The sequence below is a fragment of the Panthera leo genome, chromosome B3, assembly GCF_018350215.1.
Source record: "Panthera leo isolate Ple1 chromosome B3, P.leo_Ple1_pat1.1, whole genome shotgun sequence".
NCBI classification, from domain to species: Eukaryota; Metazoa; Chordata; class Mammalia; order Carnivora; family Felidae; genus Panthera; species Panthera leo.
In genome coordinates this window covers 134,200,311-134,216,849 of record NC_056684.1, presented here as the reverse complement: position 1 = coordinate 134,216,849, position 16,539 = coordinate 134,200,311, and the positions used below count along the sequence as shown (strand labels likewise).

General features: G+C 38.4%; 1 protein-coding gene and 1 pseudogene across 2 annotated transcripts in view; one reads left to right on the top strand and one right to left on the bottom strand.

Annotated features, from left to right (window-relative positions):
- The window catches only part of CATSPERB (cation channel sperm associated auxiliary subunit beta), a 114,191-nt gene that overhangs the window by 20,741 nt on the left and 76,911 nt on the right, over positions 1–16,539 (top strand). For both annotated transcript variants that reach the window (XM_042944104.1, XM_042944103.1), the window contains exons 6-7: positions 10,923–11,018; positions 15,598–15,747. In XM_042944104.1, coding sequence (XP_042800038.1) covers positions 10,923–11,018; positions 15,598–15,747 — 246 coding nt within the window. The remainder of the gene's footprint in view (positions 1–10,922; positions 11,019–15,597; positions 15,748–16,539) is intronic.
- LOC122221360 lies at positions 7,692–8,761 on the bottom strand (annotated as a pseudogene).

Sequence of the window (16,539 nt, the reverse complement as noted above, 5' to 3'; positions counted from 1 at the left end):
ACATAACATTTATATTGTTCTTCATTTAAATAAATTCATTTTCTAGAACTCAAAAACTATAGCATCAAGAAATTCATGTGCCAATAGGTTACCTTAAAATAGACTGCAATATATAATGAATTATTCACTATGGAGTCTTCTATTAAATGTTACATGGCAGCATAAATAGCTTTATATCCTACTGCAAATACTCAGATGGAAAAGGAGGAAAGTAAAATATCAGGAGTTATAAGTATTGAGCTGGTGGACTGAGCTAGTAGATCTTGAGGCATGAGATACATTTAATGAGATAGATTAAAAATGACGGAGGGTAAATTGTTTTAATATGGTAGGGGAAAGAAGCAGAAACCAACTTGGCTTCACTGAAGGAAAAATAAAACATTTGCTTTTGTCATGGAACCAAATAAAAATGCAACCAGGTTACAGGAAGGAATTAGTACTAATAAATGGACAGTCATCAAGACCCCATAGACTGCTTTCCTCCTATTTCTCTTTTCTATATTTTCTGTAAATCTACATTTGTTTCTCTCTCTCTCTCTCTCTCTCTCTCCCTCTCTCTCTCTCTCTCTCTCTCTCTCTGCAGACTATCTTCCTAAACATGCCTCATTGCTAGTCAATTTTTTAAGTATATATTTCTTAGGGACCAACCCAATTCCAAATTCCCAGAGGGGTATCTTTAATCAACAAGTGTTGTTCCAGCATCCACCTGTGTATCAATCAAATAGTCATGAGGGACCAGGACAATGGGAATCCTATAGGCCAACCCCTTTAGGTACAGGAGTAATTAAAGGACATATGAAATTGTGTGTCCTTCAGAGTAAAAGTGAGGGTTCATCAGATAAATGATAGAAAAGATTCCAAATAGGAAAGTGTCAAAGCAAAAGTCTGTAAAAGAAGTCCCAGTGCTGTAATACCTGATATGGTTCATATCGACATTTTTATCCTTTATTCATCTCAATTTTTTCCAAACTAATCTATTGAAAGCTTGGTGGGTTTTTTTTTTTTTTTTTGTTTTTCAGGGAATTCATCCAGAAAATCATACTCTTTCTTTCTTTCTTTCTTTCTTTCTTTCTTTCTTTCTTTCTCTCTCTAACTTCACTCTCATCAGTATAAGGATGGATCATTCTAGCTCCTTGGCATAATATTGATATTACTTTGAGACCTGAAAAAGCGAAGATCACTCATTATTTTTGCTTCTTCTATTTACAAACTTTAGTTTCAGAAATGCAGTGATTCTAGGGTGACCCAGAGAGGAACAAAGGCAAGCTGAGAGCTTGAGTATTTTATGGAAGGACACCAAATGAGCTCTGCCACAACTCCCAGGACCGAGTAAAAGAAATATATTTGAGTGCATAATTTAATAGGAGAGGAGGGTCTAATTAGTAATATGCTAGAAATTGGGGAAAAAAGTATTCAGGAGAAAGGAGATCATACTTTCTCATTCATTAATCTCTTCCTTAATCGTATCTTATTTCCTGTCCTGCCATGAATTGGAGTATTACGTAAACATAACATCTTGGGAAGGGTAGTTGAGGTCACATCAACCACCAAGGTAGCAAAAACAGTCATCATAGTAATGGTGGAGCTGGCAGGTAACATTGATTGAATCCTTGTATTTCATCACTACTGTAAACACTCTACTTATATTAACTCATTTATCCCTATATGGTAGGTCCCGTTATGATGTCCATTTTCAAATGATTTAACTGAGGCCCATGGAGCCGTAGGGAGATGTAGTGATAGCTAGAGAGTGCTGGAGGCAGCCTGAAGTTTGAACAGCGTATAACTATTGAAAGTCAAAAGAGTTGCTCTTTGATTTACACTTCATAATTTGTCCATCTTTTCCCTTTGAAAATGAGGTATAATTTACATTCAGTAATATGTACCCTCTTTAGCGTCTAGGTCTAGAAGTCCACACAAATGTATACAGTTGTGTAATCACTACAATCAAGATGCAGAACTGATCCATGACCCAATAAAATTACCCCACCTGTAGTGACCTCTCCCTGTTGCCCAAACCCCAGCAACCACAGATCTGTTTACCCTTCCTATCATTTTGCCTATTCTAGAGTCGTAAAAATGGAATCACGGAATATGTAGCCTTTTGAATCTGGCTTCCTTCACTCAGCGTAATTCATTTGGGATTCATCTGTGTTGCAATTTCTTCCATTTCCTTACTGGATAGGATTCCATTGTATGGATGTACCATAGTTAATTTTATTGAAGGGCATTTGTATTTTTCCAGTTTGGGGCAATTTTGGGAAGAGCTACTACAAGCATTCTCATACAAGTTCTCTTATGAACATAAACTTTTATTACACTTAGCTAATATCGACTAGTAGGATCACTGTGTTACGTGGCAAATGTAAGTTGAACTTTATAAGAAATTGTCAAACTGTTTTCCAAAGTAGCTGTATCATTTTACATTCTCACCAGCAGGTTATCTGATTCCATATATAAGAGCGTGTGTGTGTGTATAATTTTATCCATTCTAATAGGTGTGTAGTGGCATTTAATAATAGTTTTAATTTGCATTTCCCTAATAATAATGACATCGAACATTTTCTATGCTTATATTGCCATTTGAATTACCTATGCAGATCTTTTGCAAGTTTGTTATATATTTTGGATACAAATCCCTTACCAGATATATGACTTACAAATACTTTTTCCCAGGCTGTAGCTTATATTTTTCATCTCTTAAGAATATCTCTTAGGTCACCTGGGTGGCTCAGTTGGTTGAACATCCAACTTGATTTTGTCTTAGGTTGTGATCCTAGGATCATGGGATACAGCCCCACATCGGGCTCCCCACTGAGTATAGAGCCTGCTTGAGATTCTCTCTCTCTCTCTCTCTCTCTCTCTCTCTCTGCCCTTCTCTCCCCCACTCATGCTCACTCACTCTCTCTCTCGCTCAAAAAAAATATATATATATATACACATACATATATACCTTTAAGATATATTATGTATATATACATATCTTTAAGATATATTAAATATCAGAGTTTTTAATTTTGGTAAAGTCTAATTTATCAGTTTTTTATTTTATGGATTGCACTTTTGGCATCACAGCTAAGTCAAATTCACAAAGATGTTCTCCTATGTTTACTTCTAGAGGTTTATGGTTCCAGGTTTTGTATTGAGGTCTATAACTCAATTTGAGCTAATTTTTGTATGTTATATGGACTGAGGTTAATGGTGGGGGAATATGGATATCCAGTTATTCCGGCACCACTGTTGTAAAAACTCTTTGTCTCCATTGTATTACTATTTCTGGGTTCCCTGTCTTTTCACAAATACCAATTGTCTCGATTACTTCAGCTTTATAAATAATAAGCTTATAATAAGTAATATTAATCCTTCAACTTTGATCTTCTTTTTCAAAATTGTTTTGGTTAGTATACTTCTTTTATCTTTATAAATTTTAGAGTAAACTTATTTAGTTCTATTTGAAAACTCCTGTGGTTTTAAAATGTTGGATAGCATTAAATCTATAGAGAGAATTGACATCTTACCAGTGGACACTGTATACTCTGTATCCATGAACACTGTATACCTCTCCATTTATTTATATCCTCTTTGAACTACTTCATCAGGGCTTTGTGGTTTTCAGCATAGAGATCTTACACATTAAAAAAATTATAACTAAATATTTCATGGCTTTGGTATAAGTGGTTATTTTTATTTTATTTTATTATTTTTTAAATATGAAATTTATTGTCAAATTGGTTTCCATACAACACCCAGTGCTCATCCCAACAGGTGCCCTCCTCAATGCCCATCACCCTAAGGGGTTATTTTTAATATTTGAATTTCCAACTGTTGACTGCTGCTATGTAGAAATATGATTGATTTTGTAGACTGACCAAGTGCCTTGCAATCTTGTTAAAGTCACTTATTGGATCAAGTAGCCTTTTGTATATTCTTTGATTTTTCTATGTGGAAAAACAGATATAATTTTATTTCTTCCTTTCTAATATGTATTCATTTTATTTCTTTTTCTTTCCTTATTGTAAAGGCAGGACCTCCAGGACCATGTTGAATAAGAATGGTAAAAGGACATCTAGGCATTGTTTCCAACTTTAGGAGGGAACCATTCAATATCTCAACATTATGTATTATGTTAGGTATTTTGTAGATACCCTTTATCATGTTAAGGAAGTTCTCTTCTTAATTTGCTGCATTTTTGTGGTGAATTGGTGTTGCATTTTGTTAATGCTCTTCTGCATCTGTTGAGAAAATAAGGATTTTCTTGTTTAGTATGTTGATATACTAGATTTCCTTGATTCATTTTTGAATTTTGCACTAGCCTTGTAATCCTAGGATAAACAACTCTTGGTCATGATGTATTATCCTTTTTATATATTGTTGGACTCATTTGGCTAGTAGGTTCTTGTGGTTATCAGTCTAGAGTTTTATTTTCTCCTAATGTCTTCATCTCCATTTGGTATCCAATAAAGCTATCACTATAAAATGAATTGCTTTGTTGTTGTGGATGCTGCTGATGAACGCCAGGGTGGTGCTCAACTTTAAGTGAAAAAGGTCAGACAATGCAAGGCTTTGGGGAAGAGTCCAGGTAGCCCAGCACAGCTGGTAACATTCAGGAGTTCTTATGGAGCCTCAGATGCTTTAGAGTCTTTATCACCCTGGGGAATGTCTTCATGAGGCCCTGCAGGATCAAGCTTTTTGGCTCTTGAGCCCCAGATATGGAACTAGAAACACACCCGCCCAGATGCTGTGTCTCCATCCCTCCATTCCTGATGACTTCAAGAATGTTTTTGACTGGGAAACCACTGACCTTCCCAGAAAGCCCAAGCTCATGGTGGGTTGGAAAATATTTGCCAAGAGGCACAAGGTTTCCTAGCCACATTATTCTTCTTTCAAAGATATTTTCACTTTGGTCTCTGAATTAAAATGCTTTCTACTTAAGGATTTTCAGAAGGCTTAATTAAGGGGCTGTGATACCATTGCATTCCCCATAGATAAAAGAACCTGTCTAAATCATTTTATTGCATTGGGAGTCAAGCTTTCACTAGAAACCTGTTTCTGGATATTTCTTGGTTTATTTTATTTTTTTCTTGGTTTATTTTTAATAGTTGCCCTTTTGGTTCAAATTATACAGATTTTTAAAAATCCTTTTTATCCAGGAATCTGGGCAGAAAGGTTGGCTTTTAAGTTTTGATGCATGCTCTTTATTGGACAGCGTTTATGAATAGTGAACAGGTTCATTGTTGCTGGGTCAGACAGCAGTGCTGGGACCAGCAAGGGGCCCTGTGTCCAAATCCCCCCACCCCTCCCTCTCCGGATGGGCTCTGCTTGGCAACTTGGTGCAGCTGAGGTCATCTCCTGGACTTTAAGGGTGAAGATTCCCATGGAAACAGATGTAGAACAGTCAAGTCAGCAGGGGCAGGTGAGATTGCCAAGAAATTCCGCCTGGTCTTGAAGCCCTCTGTTAAATAAAGTAACTTTGGGGGCTATTGGTTGTAAAATTACCATAGCAATGGTGATACTATAACCAAGTTCTGAAAGCTTGGGTTTCTGGGTCTTCTCTTCAAGAGGGTGACTTCAAGGTTGAAAAAACACGCGCCTCATTCTAGAAACACGGCACTTTGCATAGAAGTTTCTTTGAAAGGGAGTCCTGGTTTAATTGCCAAAATGAAATGCAGGTGGTCACTGCCTGAAATCCCACAGTGCTGTGTGTTTGTTTGTTGGGGTTTTTGAAATCTCGGCCTGCAGGTAAACCTGGTGGGAAGGAAAAGTAAGTACATAGGCTGTTAGAACTAAATAACACTGAACATAAAGCTGACTTCTAAAAACAGAAATAAACAAATACATACACACATAAAATGAGGAAGAGTCTCTCCGATATTATGGAAGGAATTTTGTAGTATTGATACTCTCTTTTCATTAAATGTTTGGTGAGCTTCTCCAGGCCAGTGAAGATATCCGGGTCTGGAGTTTTCTTTGTGAGAAAGCTTTTAACCACAAATTCAGTTTCCTTAATAGATGTGGGAACATTCGCATCTTCTAGTTTTTCTCAAGTGTGTTTTGGCAGTTTGCATCTTTGTAGGAACTTTTCCGTTTCATCTACATTTTTGAATTTATGACACAGCGAGTAGAATAGACAGTCCCCAGTGAGGTTCCCTATTTCACCTCTAATATGAGTTATTTGCACCTTTTTTTCTTCTTGATTAGTCTGGCAGTTTCCTCAATTTTATAGACCCTTGCAAATAAACATCTTTTGATTTCACTGATTGAGAATATTCGTTTTTTGGGGGTTTTGTTTTGTTTTGTTTTGTTGATTTTTTTGGCCTTCATTTCATTGAACCTCACTCTTTATCTTATTCTTCTATTTGCTTTTGGTTTAATTTGCCCCCTTTTCCCTAGTTTCTTAATTTGGGAACCTGTAGATTAGGGGTCGGCAAACTACACTTTTGGCCCGTAGCCTGTGTTTGTACACAAAGTTTTATTGGTACACAGCCGTGTTCATCAATTTATGTGTTTGCTGGGGCTGCTTTTGTATTACCATGCCACAGTTAGTGTTGTGACAGAGACCATATGGCCCACGAAGCCCAAAATATTTACTATTTGACTCTGTATAAGGCCTTGACTGTCTTTCAACCCGAGCTTCAGATCATTGATTTGAGGTATTTCTTTTATCCAGTATAAATATTTTACTGCTATATATTTCTCTCTAGCACTGCTTTCGCTGCGTCTCGTAAATTTCGATGTGGTGTGTTTTCATTTTCTCTGTTAGAAATACTTTCTCATTTGCCCTCCTGCTTTCTCTTTGACCTGTGATTATTTAGAAGTACATTGTAAGATGTCCACATACTTGGAGATTTTCCAGATATCTTTCTGTTATCTATTTTTTCCAGATTAATTCTGTGTTCTGAGAACATATTTCATATGATAATTTGTTAAGACGTCCGGTATGGCTTGTCTGGGGAATCTTGCACGCACACATGAAAAAAATATTCTGCTATTCTCAGCTGGAATGCTCTATAAATGGTTAGGTCAGTTGGTTTGATAGCATTCAGCTTTTCTATATTCGTACTGATTTTTGTCAGTTACTGAGAGGGAGTTTTGAAATATCCAAGTATAATTGTGGATTTTTGGATTTCTTTTTTCAGTTTTATCAGCCTTTGATTCATGTACTTTGAAGCTCTTGTTAAGCATGTACACATTTGGAGTTGTTGCAGCTTTTTAGCGAATTGATCCCTTTATCATATGCATTGCTGCTCTTTATTCCTGATATTACCTTGATCTGAAATCGTCTTTGTCAGGTATTGATACAGCCACTACAGCTGTCTGTGAATTAGTATTTGCATAATATATCTTTCTTTTTTTCATTCTCTTGCCTATTTTTCCCAAGGCAACCATTAGAACTCATTGACCAACAGAATGAAAGCACACAAATGAATTTTAAAATAAAATCAAGGCGTCAGTAAATAAGATCAAACACAAAAGTATTGATGCCTCCCGCCGAGAATCCAATCAGATGGAGGAAGGCAGAAATTTAAATCAGAGAGCAGAGCATGTGAGGAGGGAATTAACCATAGCGCAACAAGATAGGATGAAAAATTGCTCAGGTTACTAGTGTAACGGAGGAACTGGAGCTGTAGGAAGGACTCCATGGAAAACAACCAGCTAGTCTGGCAAAAATAAACATTCAAGCACTGGAATAGCTATGGTGCTATCCCATAGCTATCCCATAGTGATGGGATACCATCGCCTTGGTCACTTATCTAGTGGACACATCTTCTTTACCCAAAGTAACTATAGAGTTTTAACAGCCGGATATCCCTCTTTTCTATAACTCTTAATGCAGTTCTACTGTTGTTCTCACTGAATTCTTGAATAGCATGTGAGACCGATGTGAGGGCACATCAACGACCTGACTAGGTTTGTGTGGAGCTTTGTCATTGAACCTCTTCGACTTCCAGTTCTGGATTTACCAGCTAACCCTGCATTGCATGGCTTCTTGGCTGTTTCATATACATCTTTCACTACATTAACCACATTGCAGGTGGGATTAATATTTCCTGTGTGTTTAGGATGAGCGGGATTAGTATTACCACCAGAAGCGTGTACTGGTTAATAAACATGTGGGAAGAGATGCAGTTGCTATAAATCCAACCTAATTGGATTTATAATAGATAATAATTGGATGTTACTGTTAATAAAGAATTAAATCCAGAGGCGCCTGGGTGGCTCAATCGGTTAAGCATCCAACTTCCGCTCAGGTCATGATCTCGCAGTTCCTGAGTTCCAGCCCCATGCAGGGCTCTGTGCTGACAGCTCAGAGGCTGGAGCCTGCTTCCAATTCTAGGTCTTCCTTTTTCTCTGCCTCTCCTCTGCTCTTGCGCTGCCTCTCTCTCTCTCTCTGCCTCTCTCTCTCTCAAAAATAAATAAACATTTACAAAAAATTTTTAAAAAAGAATTAAATCCACACTTTTCCTTATATTCAATCACTCCATGTGCCATTATAGGAACCATACCATTTCTGTCTTTAGTCAGAACTTGTAAAGAGTTATCCAAGACGTGGGGATCCCCAGGGCTCTTCATATTTTAAAAGTCAAAGATGGTTATGAACATACCAACTCTGAACCAATCCCACGGAGGGCCAGTTAAGTCATCCATCCAAAGATTGACTTCTCTGGGTCAGCCAGTCACGTGGGAAGCTCCTTTTGTAGAAACATACATGATGTTTTCTCACACCATTATCTTTCTCAAAGTCCAGGAATTGCTCGATGGAAAATAGTGACAGCAAGAAGCACAAATATCATCTGATCTATTTGGGCACACTAGCTACTTCAGCAGCCACTGCACAGACCCAACTAGATGCCTGGGTGTACATGAAAACCCATTCAGCTGTCATTTGGGTCAGGCATGTTTTTCACGAGTGCACCCTGGTTTTAGCCTCAGCCTTGGCCCATGTCACAAGAGCTCCCAGGCTGAGTTCACCACCCATGGCTTCCCCATCAATGCTTTTATATTTATATTTTTATATATACTTTTATATTTAAAGTGGATCTCTTATAGATAGCATATTCAGTCTTGATTTTTACATCTTGTCTGGAAATCTTTTGACTGGTATTTTTAGATCATTTACATTTAATGTAATTGTTGATATGGTTGTTTTGAAATTTATCATCAGGGTATTTTCTATTCCTTCTGTTTTCTTTTTTCTCTCATGAACCAGTGAATTTTAATATTAGTTACTTAATAGTTAATTTAATAACTAATACTTAATATTAGTTATTAATTTCATCCACTACAACAGAATCATAAGCCCTATCCCCAGCTAAATCTGCCCCTACCACCCTCCTTTAAAAGATAAGCCCCTGGGATCTGGGCCCCAGTGGGGTAAGTGTCCCTCATGTGAGAGAAGTTGTAATTCTGAAGAAAATGACCACCAGAGTAGGAAGAGCTTTTAGCCCAAAGGGAAGCCGGAGGGCACAAGTCCAGCCACCCTCAGGGACCAGGAGCCTGTCCCAGGCAGACAGAAATTTTTGCGTGGGATGAGGCTCTGTGCTGAGCCTGAGGTACTGGTGAATGGACTTGCCAGTGAGAACAGAAACTCAATAGTGAAAGCCACAGGGGGGAAGAAGTGGCCAGCATTCGTGTTGCCATTGTGTGACTCTGCCCCTCACCCCACAGGAGGAGGGGGCGGGTGTCTGTGGTGGCCAGACCCTGAGCTCGTGAGTGGATCAGCAGCCAGGAACGGAACCAAGAAAGGGTCGGCGGGCAGGAAACGGGGAAACAGGATGTGCAGACCACCAGCCTGGGGAAAGTACACTGTGTGAGGCAGAAAGTTCTATCCCTGCCCCTCCACACTCCCTCCACGCTGACAATGTGGAGCCTGATGTGGGGCTCAAACCCATGAACCATGAGATCATGACCTGAGCCAAAGTCAGACACTTAATTGACTGAGCCACCCAGACACCCCTCTTCTGTTCTACTTTTCTTTCTCTGTCTTCATTTATATTAATTATGTTTTATTCTATTTATCTCTACTATCGACTTATTATTTATACCTTAAATTATTTTTTTGTGTGTTGGCCCTAGGGGTTACACTATATATATATATATATATATATATATATATATATATATACACACACACACATATATATATACACATAAAGAATATATATATATTCTTTATATTCTTTATGTGTATATATTTATGTGTTTATGTGTATATTCTTTATGTGTATATATATATGTGTGTGTGTATATATGTATATATACATGTACATATGTACATATACATATGTATATACATATATACATACATATATATACATATATATGTATTATATATATACATTATATATATACATTATATATATACACGTGTGTGTGTGTGTATATATAAAGTTTATTTTGAGAAAGAGCAAACTGGGGAGGGACAGAGAGAAAGAGGGAGAGAGAGAATCCCAAGCAGGCTCAGCACTGTCTGTGCAGAGCCCGACGCGGGGCTCAAACCCACAAACTGTGAGGTCATGACCTGAGCCAAAGTTGGATGCTTAACCAACCGAGCCACCCAGGTGCCCCTACACTATATATTTTAATTAATCATGGTCTGCTTTAAAATAATAGTATACCACTTCACATGAAGTGCCATCATTTGCTTTTTACCAAGCCACAACAGCTCTTATAGAAAAATTATGATCTAAAATATTATCTGGATTTATGGTTGTGGTAGTAAGACCACTTCATAATTCTTTTTTTTAATTTATTTAATCATCAAAATGTCTGTAGGAAAAGCATGGGAAACCTTATATTTAAATGCAGTCAAAGCGATTGGGAAATGAGTAATAATGTTGTTGGTCATGTGTATATAGCCTTAAATTTCACCAACTTGGCACACACAAAAAATAGCTAATTATTTGCCTTTTGTTTTCAAACAGATATCGCAGCTGTAGAAGAATGGTTAGTAAGGATCACATTACAACACGGATTACATATTTATACCACTGAAGGAACACTATTGGATAATGTCCGAGGTAAATGCCAACAGATAAAAGTAAAATGGAATTCATAATATTCTTTCAACAAATGTTGTAACCTACTATATGCCAGACTCCGTGCTAAGTTCTAGCGATAAAAAAGAGAGAGAGATGATCATTACCCTTGAGGGGCTCCCATTCTGATGAGGAAAACAAATAATTAAATACACCTCTAATGGTTAATAGAGGTCTGCAAAGAGCGCTATAGAAATATGGAAATATATCTTTTTTCTATAATCATATGGAGGTCATGATAAATAATGGCTTTATAAAGTTAGTTTTTGCACATTCTATGAACATGTTACAAAAGATACTGTTCATTGCATTTCGGTTTCCTTTATGATGACCATCAGCAAAAATATTTGCTCATTCTTTGTAGGAACATTTACATTTTTTCATGAAAAATTGGTTCTTTTAAGGTTATGAACACTGAGTGATATAATTGTCTAGGCTTCTCTTTTCCAATTGTCTGACTTATAGTCCAATTTTTGATCATCCATAGCATTAAATTGTATTTTTTTAAGTCCTCATTCCTGGATCTTGTATTTATCTTTACTTTCCTCGCCTTCCCTTTTTTTTTTTAATTTAAATTGTGGTTATTTAACATACAGTGTAATATTAGTTTCAGATGCTTTTTACTTTTATTCTTTTACTCCCACTCTGATAATGGTGCTATGTAGAATGCAGAGTAAAGATAAATAAATAATACATCTTATGGAAAGTAGTAGCTTTAGGAAAGTGGGTAGCTTTAAGAAAAGTAATGATGTCCCACCCAACCTTATGTCAATTAAAATCTGACCTCTAAGGGTGCCTGGATAACTCAGTGGATTGAGCATCTGACTCTTGATTTTGGCACAGGTCATGATCTCGTGGTTCATGGGTTCAAGCCCCACTTCAGGTTCTGTGATTACAGTGCAGAGCCTTCTTGGGATTCTTTCTCTCTTCCTCTCTCTTTGCCTCTCCCCCCCACCCCAAATAAATAAATAAACAAACATAAAATAAAATAAAATCTGAGCTCTAGAAGTGGAGCCAGCCATCTGTAATTAAAAAAAAAAAAAAAAATCCCCCCAGGTGATTCTGATGTGCAGAGGATTGAGAACTGGTCTAGAACAAAGGTTGCATGTGTGCAAAAGACAGATCTATTTAATGTAGCATTATTTGTAATAGAAATGAGAAACAACTTAAATGTCCATCAATAGGGGAAAAGACAGATACCTGTAGAATTTTCTGTTAAAATGAAAGAAATAGACCCATATATATCATCAAGAACAGAACTCAAAAGCATTGAATGAAAATTCAAGTTTCAGAATAGAATAGGAGAACATTTACTCAAAATTTAGAAAACACATAACAATGCTATGTACCATTCATGGGTACATATATATTGTAGTAAAAATGTAAAAACATGGGATTAGAATTATACACAGCAATTTCATGATAGTGGTTGCATTTGGGGAAAATTTGGAAATGGGGCCACAAAGGGAGCAGAGATATCTTCAATCATTCTATATTGTTTTATTTCTTTAACCAAAACTAAAATACCTGAAAAATGACAAAATGGTGTGCTTTATTATTTTGTCATAGCGTCCAGGTTTTTTTTTTTTTAATGTTTATTTATTTTTGATACAGAGAGAGACAGAGCATGAATGGGGGAGGGTCAGAGAGAGGGAGACACAGAATTTGAAACAGGCTCCAGGCTCTGAGCTGTCAGCACGGAGCCCGACGCGGGGCTCGAACTCACGGACCGCGAGATCATGACCTGAGCCGAAGTCGGCCGCTTAACCGACTGAGCCACCCAGGCGCCCCGCGTCCAGGTTTTTAAAAAATAGTCAATTATTGGGGTGCCTGGGTGGCTCAGTCGGTTAAGCGTCTGACTTCAGCTCAGGTCATGATCTCGTGGTTCTTGAGTTTGGGCCCCGCGTCGGGCTCCGTGCTGACAGTTCAGAGCCTGGAGCCTGCTTCAGATTCTGTGTCTCCCTCTCTCTCTGCCCCTCCCCCACTGACGCTCTGTCTCTCAAAAATAATAAACATTAAAAAAATTTTTTTAATAGTTATTCAATAGCAATCGCAAGCCTTTGAGATGGATATTTTGAAGTCCTGTGCTAGCTACCTTTAAGTACTGAAGTAACAGTCCATAATTATTTCAGTTTTCAAAATATTTTTGAAATCTGAATCACAACACATTGAAATGCACCCAGGTTATTATCTACTGCATTTAAATGTTAGCGTACACTTCATTTAGAATGTATAGAGGTAACGTGGTAGCAAAGAGTTCTACAAATGAGTTGATCTTAAAGGTTCCAGATGCAGAAATGAGATTCATGTGTTTGAGGAAGGGAAAGGAGGCCTGTGATGTGGAAGCAGAGTAAACGACAGGCAGAGTGGCTTGTAATACGTTTGGAGAGGCCAGCAGGGAGCATGGTAATAAGTGCAGGTGTTATTCTAAGGAAGAGCCTTTGGAGCGTTTGAAGCTGCAGAGGGATACATTCTGACTCATGCTTTCTAAGTGGGTCACCTTGGCTGCTGTGTGAAGACACTCAGAGAAGGATGGCAAGAAGGGCATAGAGGAGATTGGCTGACAGCTGTTGCCCTGGTCCACCCGGGAGGTGGTCCGGGGCACATGGGCCGGGGGGTGGAGATGGTGAGAAATAAGAATCTTGAGAATGTGTTTCGGAAGTAGAGCTGGTAGGAGTTCCTTCCTGGTGGACGAGGGATAAGGCAGACAGGAATCAGAATGAATCCTAGATTTCTTATTGAGCAATCAAATGGGTGATGGTCTCATTGACTGAATTGCTGGAGACATGGGGAGAAAGTATTGAGAAGGGGCAATTAAGGGTTAAAGTTAGGGCTAGAGTAGGAACTCTTTATTCACTACTAACTCCAAATCCACCCCCTAGACCCCTCCACTAACACTGTTCCTAATCACAATCCCTGGTTCCCTTTCATAAGGGTCCCTTTTCTGTCTCCTCCTTGACTTCTCAATAGTAGTCAAGACTTATAACCACTCCCTCATTCTTAAAACATTTAAAATACAGTATCTGACTCTAGGGAGCTTGTACATCGAGGTGTTTTCATTTTGATGTGATCATGTCCCAGCAACAAGGTCCAGTCTCTCTGTCCTGTAAGATCTGGTTATTAATTGCCTGCACAGACATGCTGTCACCCTGGAGAGTCAGCTGCCATACCCCAAATGCCTTTGAGTTTCAGAGTGAATAACATTGGTTTATAAGTTCTATCTCTTTCTGTTCTAAGCTACACTGTATCAACCCAGATGGAAATCTACCTCCATTTCTTGCTTTTGCAGGAAGTGGAAAATGTATCACTTAAAGTCTTTGGGCTTTGCCGCAGATTTGGGGGAAATGGTAAAGATCTACATTGTAGAAATGTAAACAGCTAAAGAATCAATTATTAGATATCTCCTTATTTTATTATTTTAATGTTTTTTTTTTTCATTTTTGACAGAGAGAGACAGAGCATGAGCAGGGGAGGGGCAGAGAGAGAGGGAGATACAGAATCCGAAGCAGGCTCCGGGCTCCGAGCTGTCAGCACAGAGCCCAACATGGGGCTTGAACCTACCACTAGATCATGACCTGAGCCAAAGTCAGACACTCAACCGACTGAGCCACCCAGGCGCCCCTAGATACTTCTTTTTAAAAATCCCTTGGCTGTTTTTGAAATTCAGACAGCAGTATTCTGTCAAATTGCCCTGGCTTGCGTTTTGTACTCCCTTTTCTCGTTTTTCAGAAGAAAAAAAAATTCCCCTATTTTCTTATCATTAAAATTTGACTTCATCCAGCCCCAATGCTTTGCATATCCAAGAATAGATTGCCAGGTTGAGGGGTGGAACCTGTACCCCTCTCATTGGTTTTTCCTTGTAATCCCAGCCCAGCTTCTGTGTCTCTTCCGGAAATCCCCCAGTGTCTCAGCCCCTACTGATACCTTTCCCCATCTACTGGTATTCTGGATTTATTCCCATTGTTCTGTATCTGCTGCCGTTTCTGTGGAATCGGAGGAAGAGAACAAAAAGTAAATGTGTGGTGTGGGCTTTTGAAGCAGGAGCTGTTCTCCATCGTAAGTGTCCTATGACCCAGCAATTCCATTTGTAGGGAGAGATCCTGTGGCCAGTCCTCGTCCCCAGAGGTGACCAAAGCAGTGTCTGCCATCCCACACGTTCTTCTGCAGTGTGACTGTGCCAGGCCCCCATGAAGGGCACTTAGCCTTCATTCCTTCTACTCTGGAAAATAAGAATCAATCTTTTTTTTTTTTTTTTTTTTTTTTTAGCTGATGAAGGGTGAGGTAATACACCCGCTTTTTGGAAAATGAAATAGGCCCTCTACATAGTGCTTTAAAAATCCTTAAACGGGGCACTTGTGATGAGCACCAGGTGTTGTGTGTAGGTGTTGAATTGCTAAATTCTACACCTGAAACTAATATTACCCTGTTTGTTAACTAATTGGAATTTAAATAAAAACTTGGGGGAAATTAAAAATAAAAAAAACCTTTAAAGGAAAGCAGTAACATCCCCTATTCAAGCCTGCAGCCACGATTTATAAACACCTAAATTTGATTTCCACAGAACCTATTCTTCAGGGGGATCTCGGGGCCATAATGACAAAAAATGATATCAGCAAAGTGTATCAGCACGTGATAGACCTCAAAGTGGCAAAATGCCCCTGTGCTAACGATGTAGCATTACTTGGCTTCATTCTGAATGAAACCTACAACGGTAAGTCCGTGGCTGTGTTGAAAGTTGGGTGTGGGTTTTGTGTTTTATAACAGCAGTGTTTAACTGGCAGTACGAGTTAGACTCAACGGAGTCAAAACGTTTCCTAAAACTACCTGCGAATTTACTCTTTGTCACTTCCCCTTGTCAACTTGCAAGTGTGATCAACTACTTTTACTCTGTGACTTTTGGTCATGTTCATCGTGACTGTAGTGTCTCTCCTAATGTCACTTATCCCCTGATTTCTATTAATATGTTATTTCCTCTCAGAGGTGACTCCTTGTGTAAATGGGAATCATGTTCTAAGGCATCATAACATTACTTCATTTATTATTTAGGTGCCTTTAGATTCCTACTGTAGTATTTAAAAGCATCCTACTCTGTTTCAACTTTTTTTTTAATGTTTATTTTTGAGAGAGAGAGAGCGATGAGTGGGGAAGGGGGCAGAAGGAGAGGGAGACACAGAATCCGAAGCAGGCTCTGAGCTGTCAGCACAGACCCCGACGTGGGGCTTGAACTCACGAGCTGTGAGATCATGACATGAACTGAAGTCGGACACTTAACCGACTGAGCCACCCAGGCACCCCATCATTTCAACTTCTAATGTATTATGATAGTTGTTTTTCCTAGATCATCGGTAACCTTCTAGTCCCCAAACCCAATGAATGAAAAGGAAAATAAAAGAATTAAAAGAAACAAAATATTATTACTCACAAATAATATGGGCACCCTAAAATCCAAACTAAAATCCTAGAATCCAACTCACCATCCATATGGATGACCGACGTAATACTC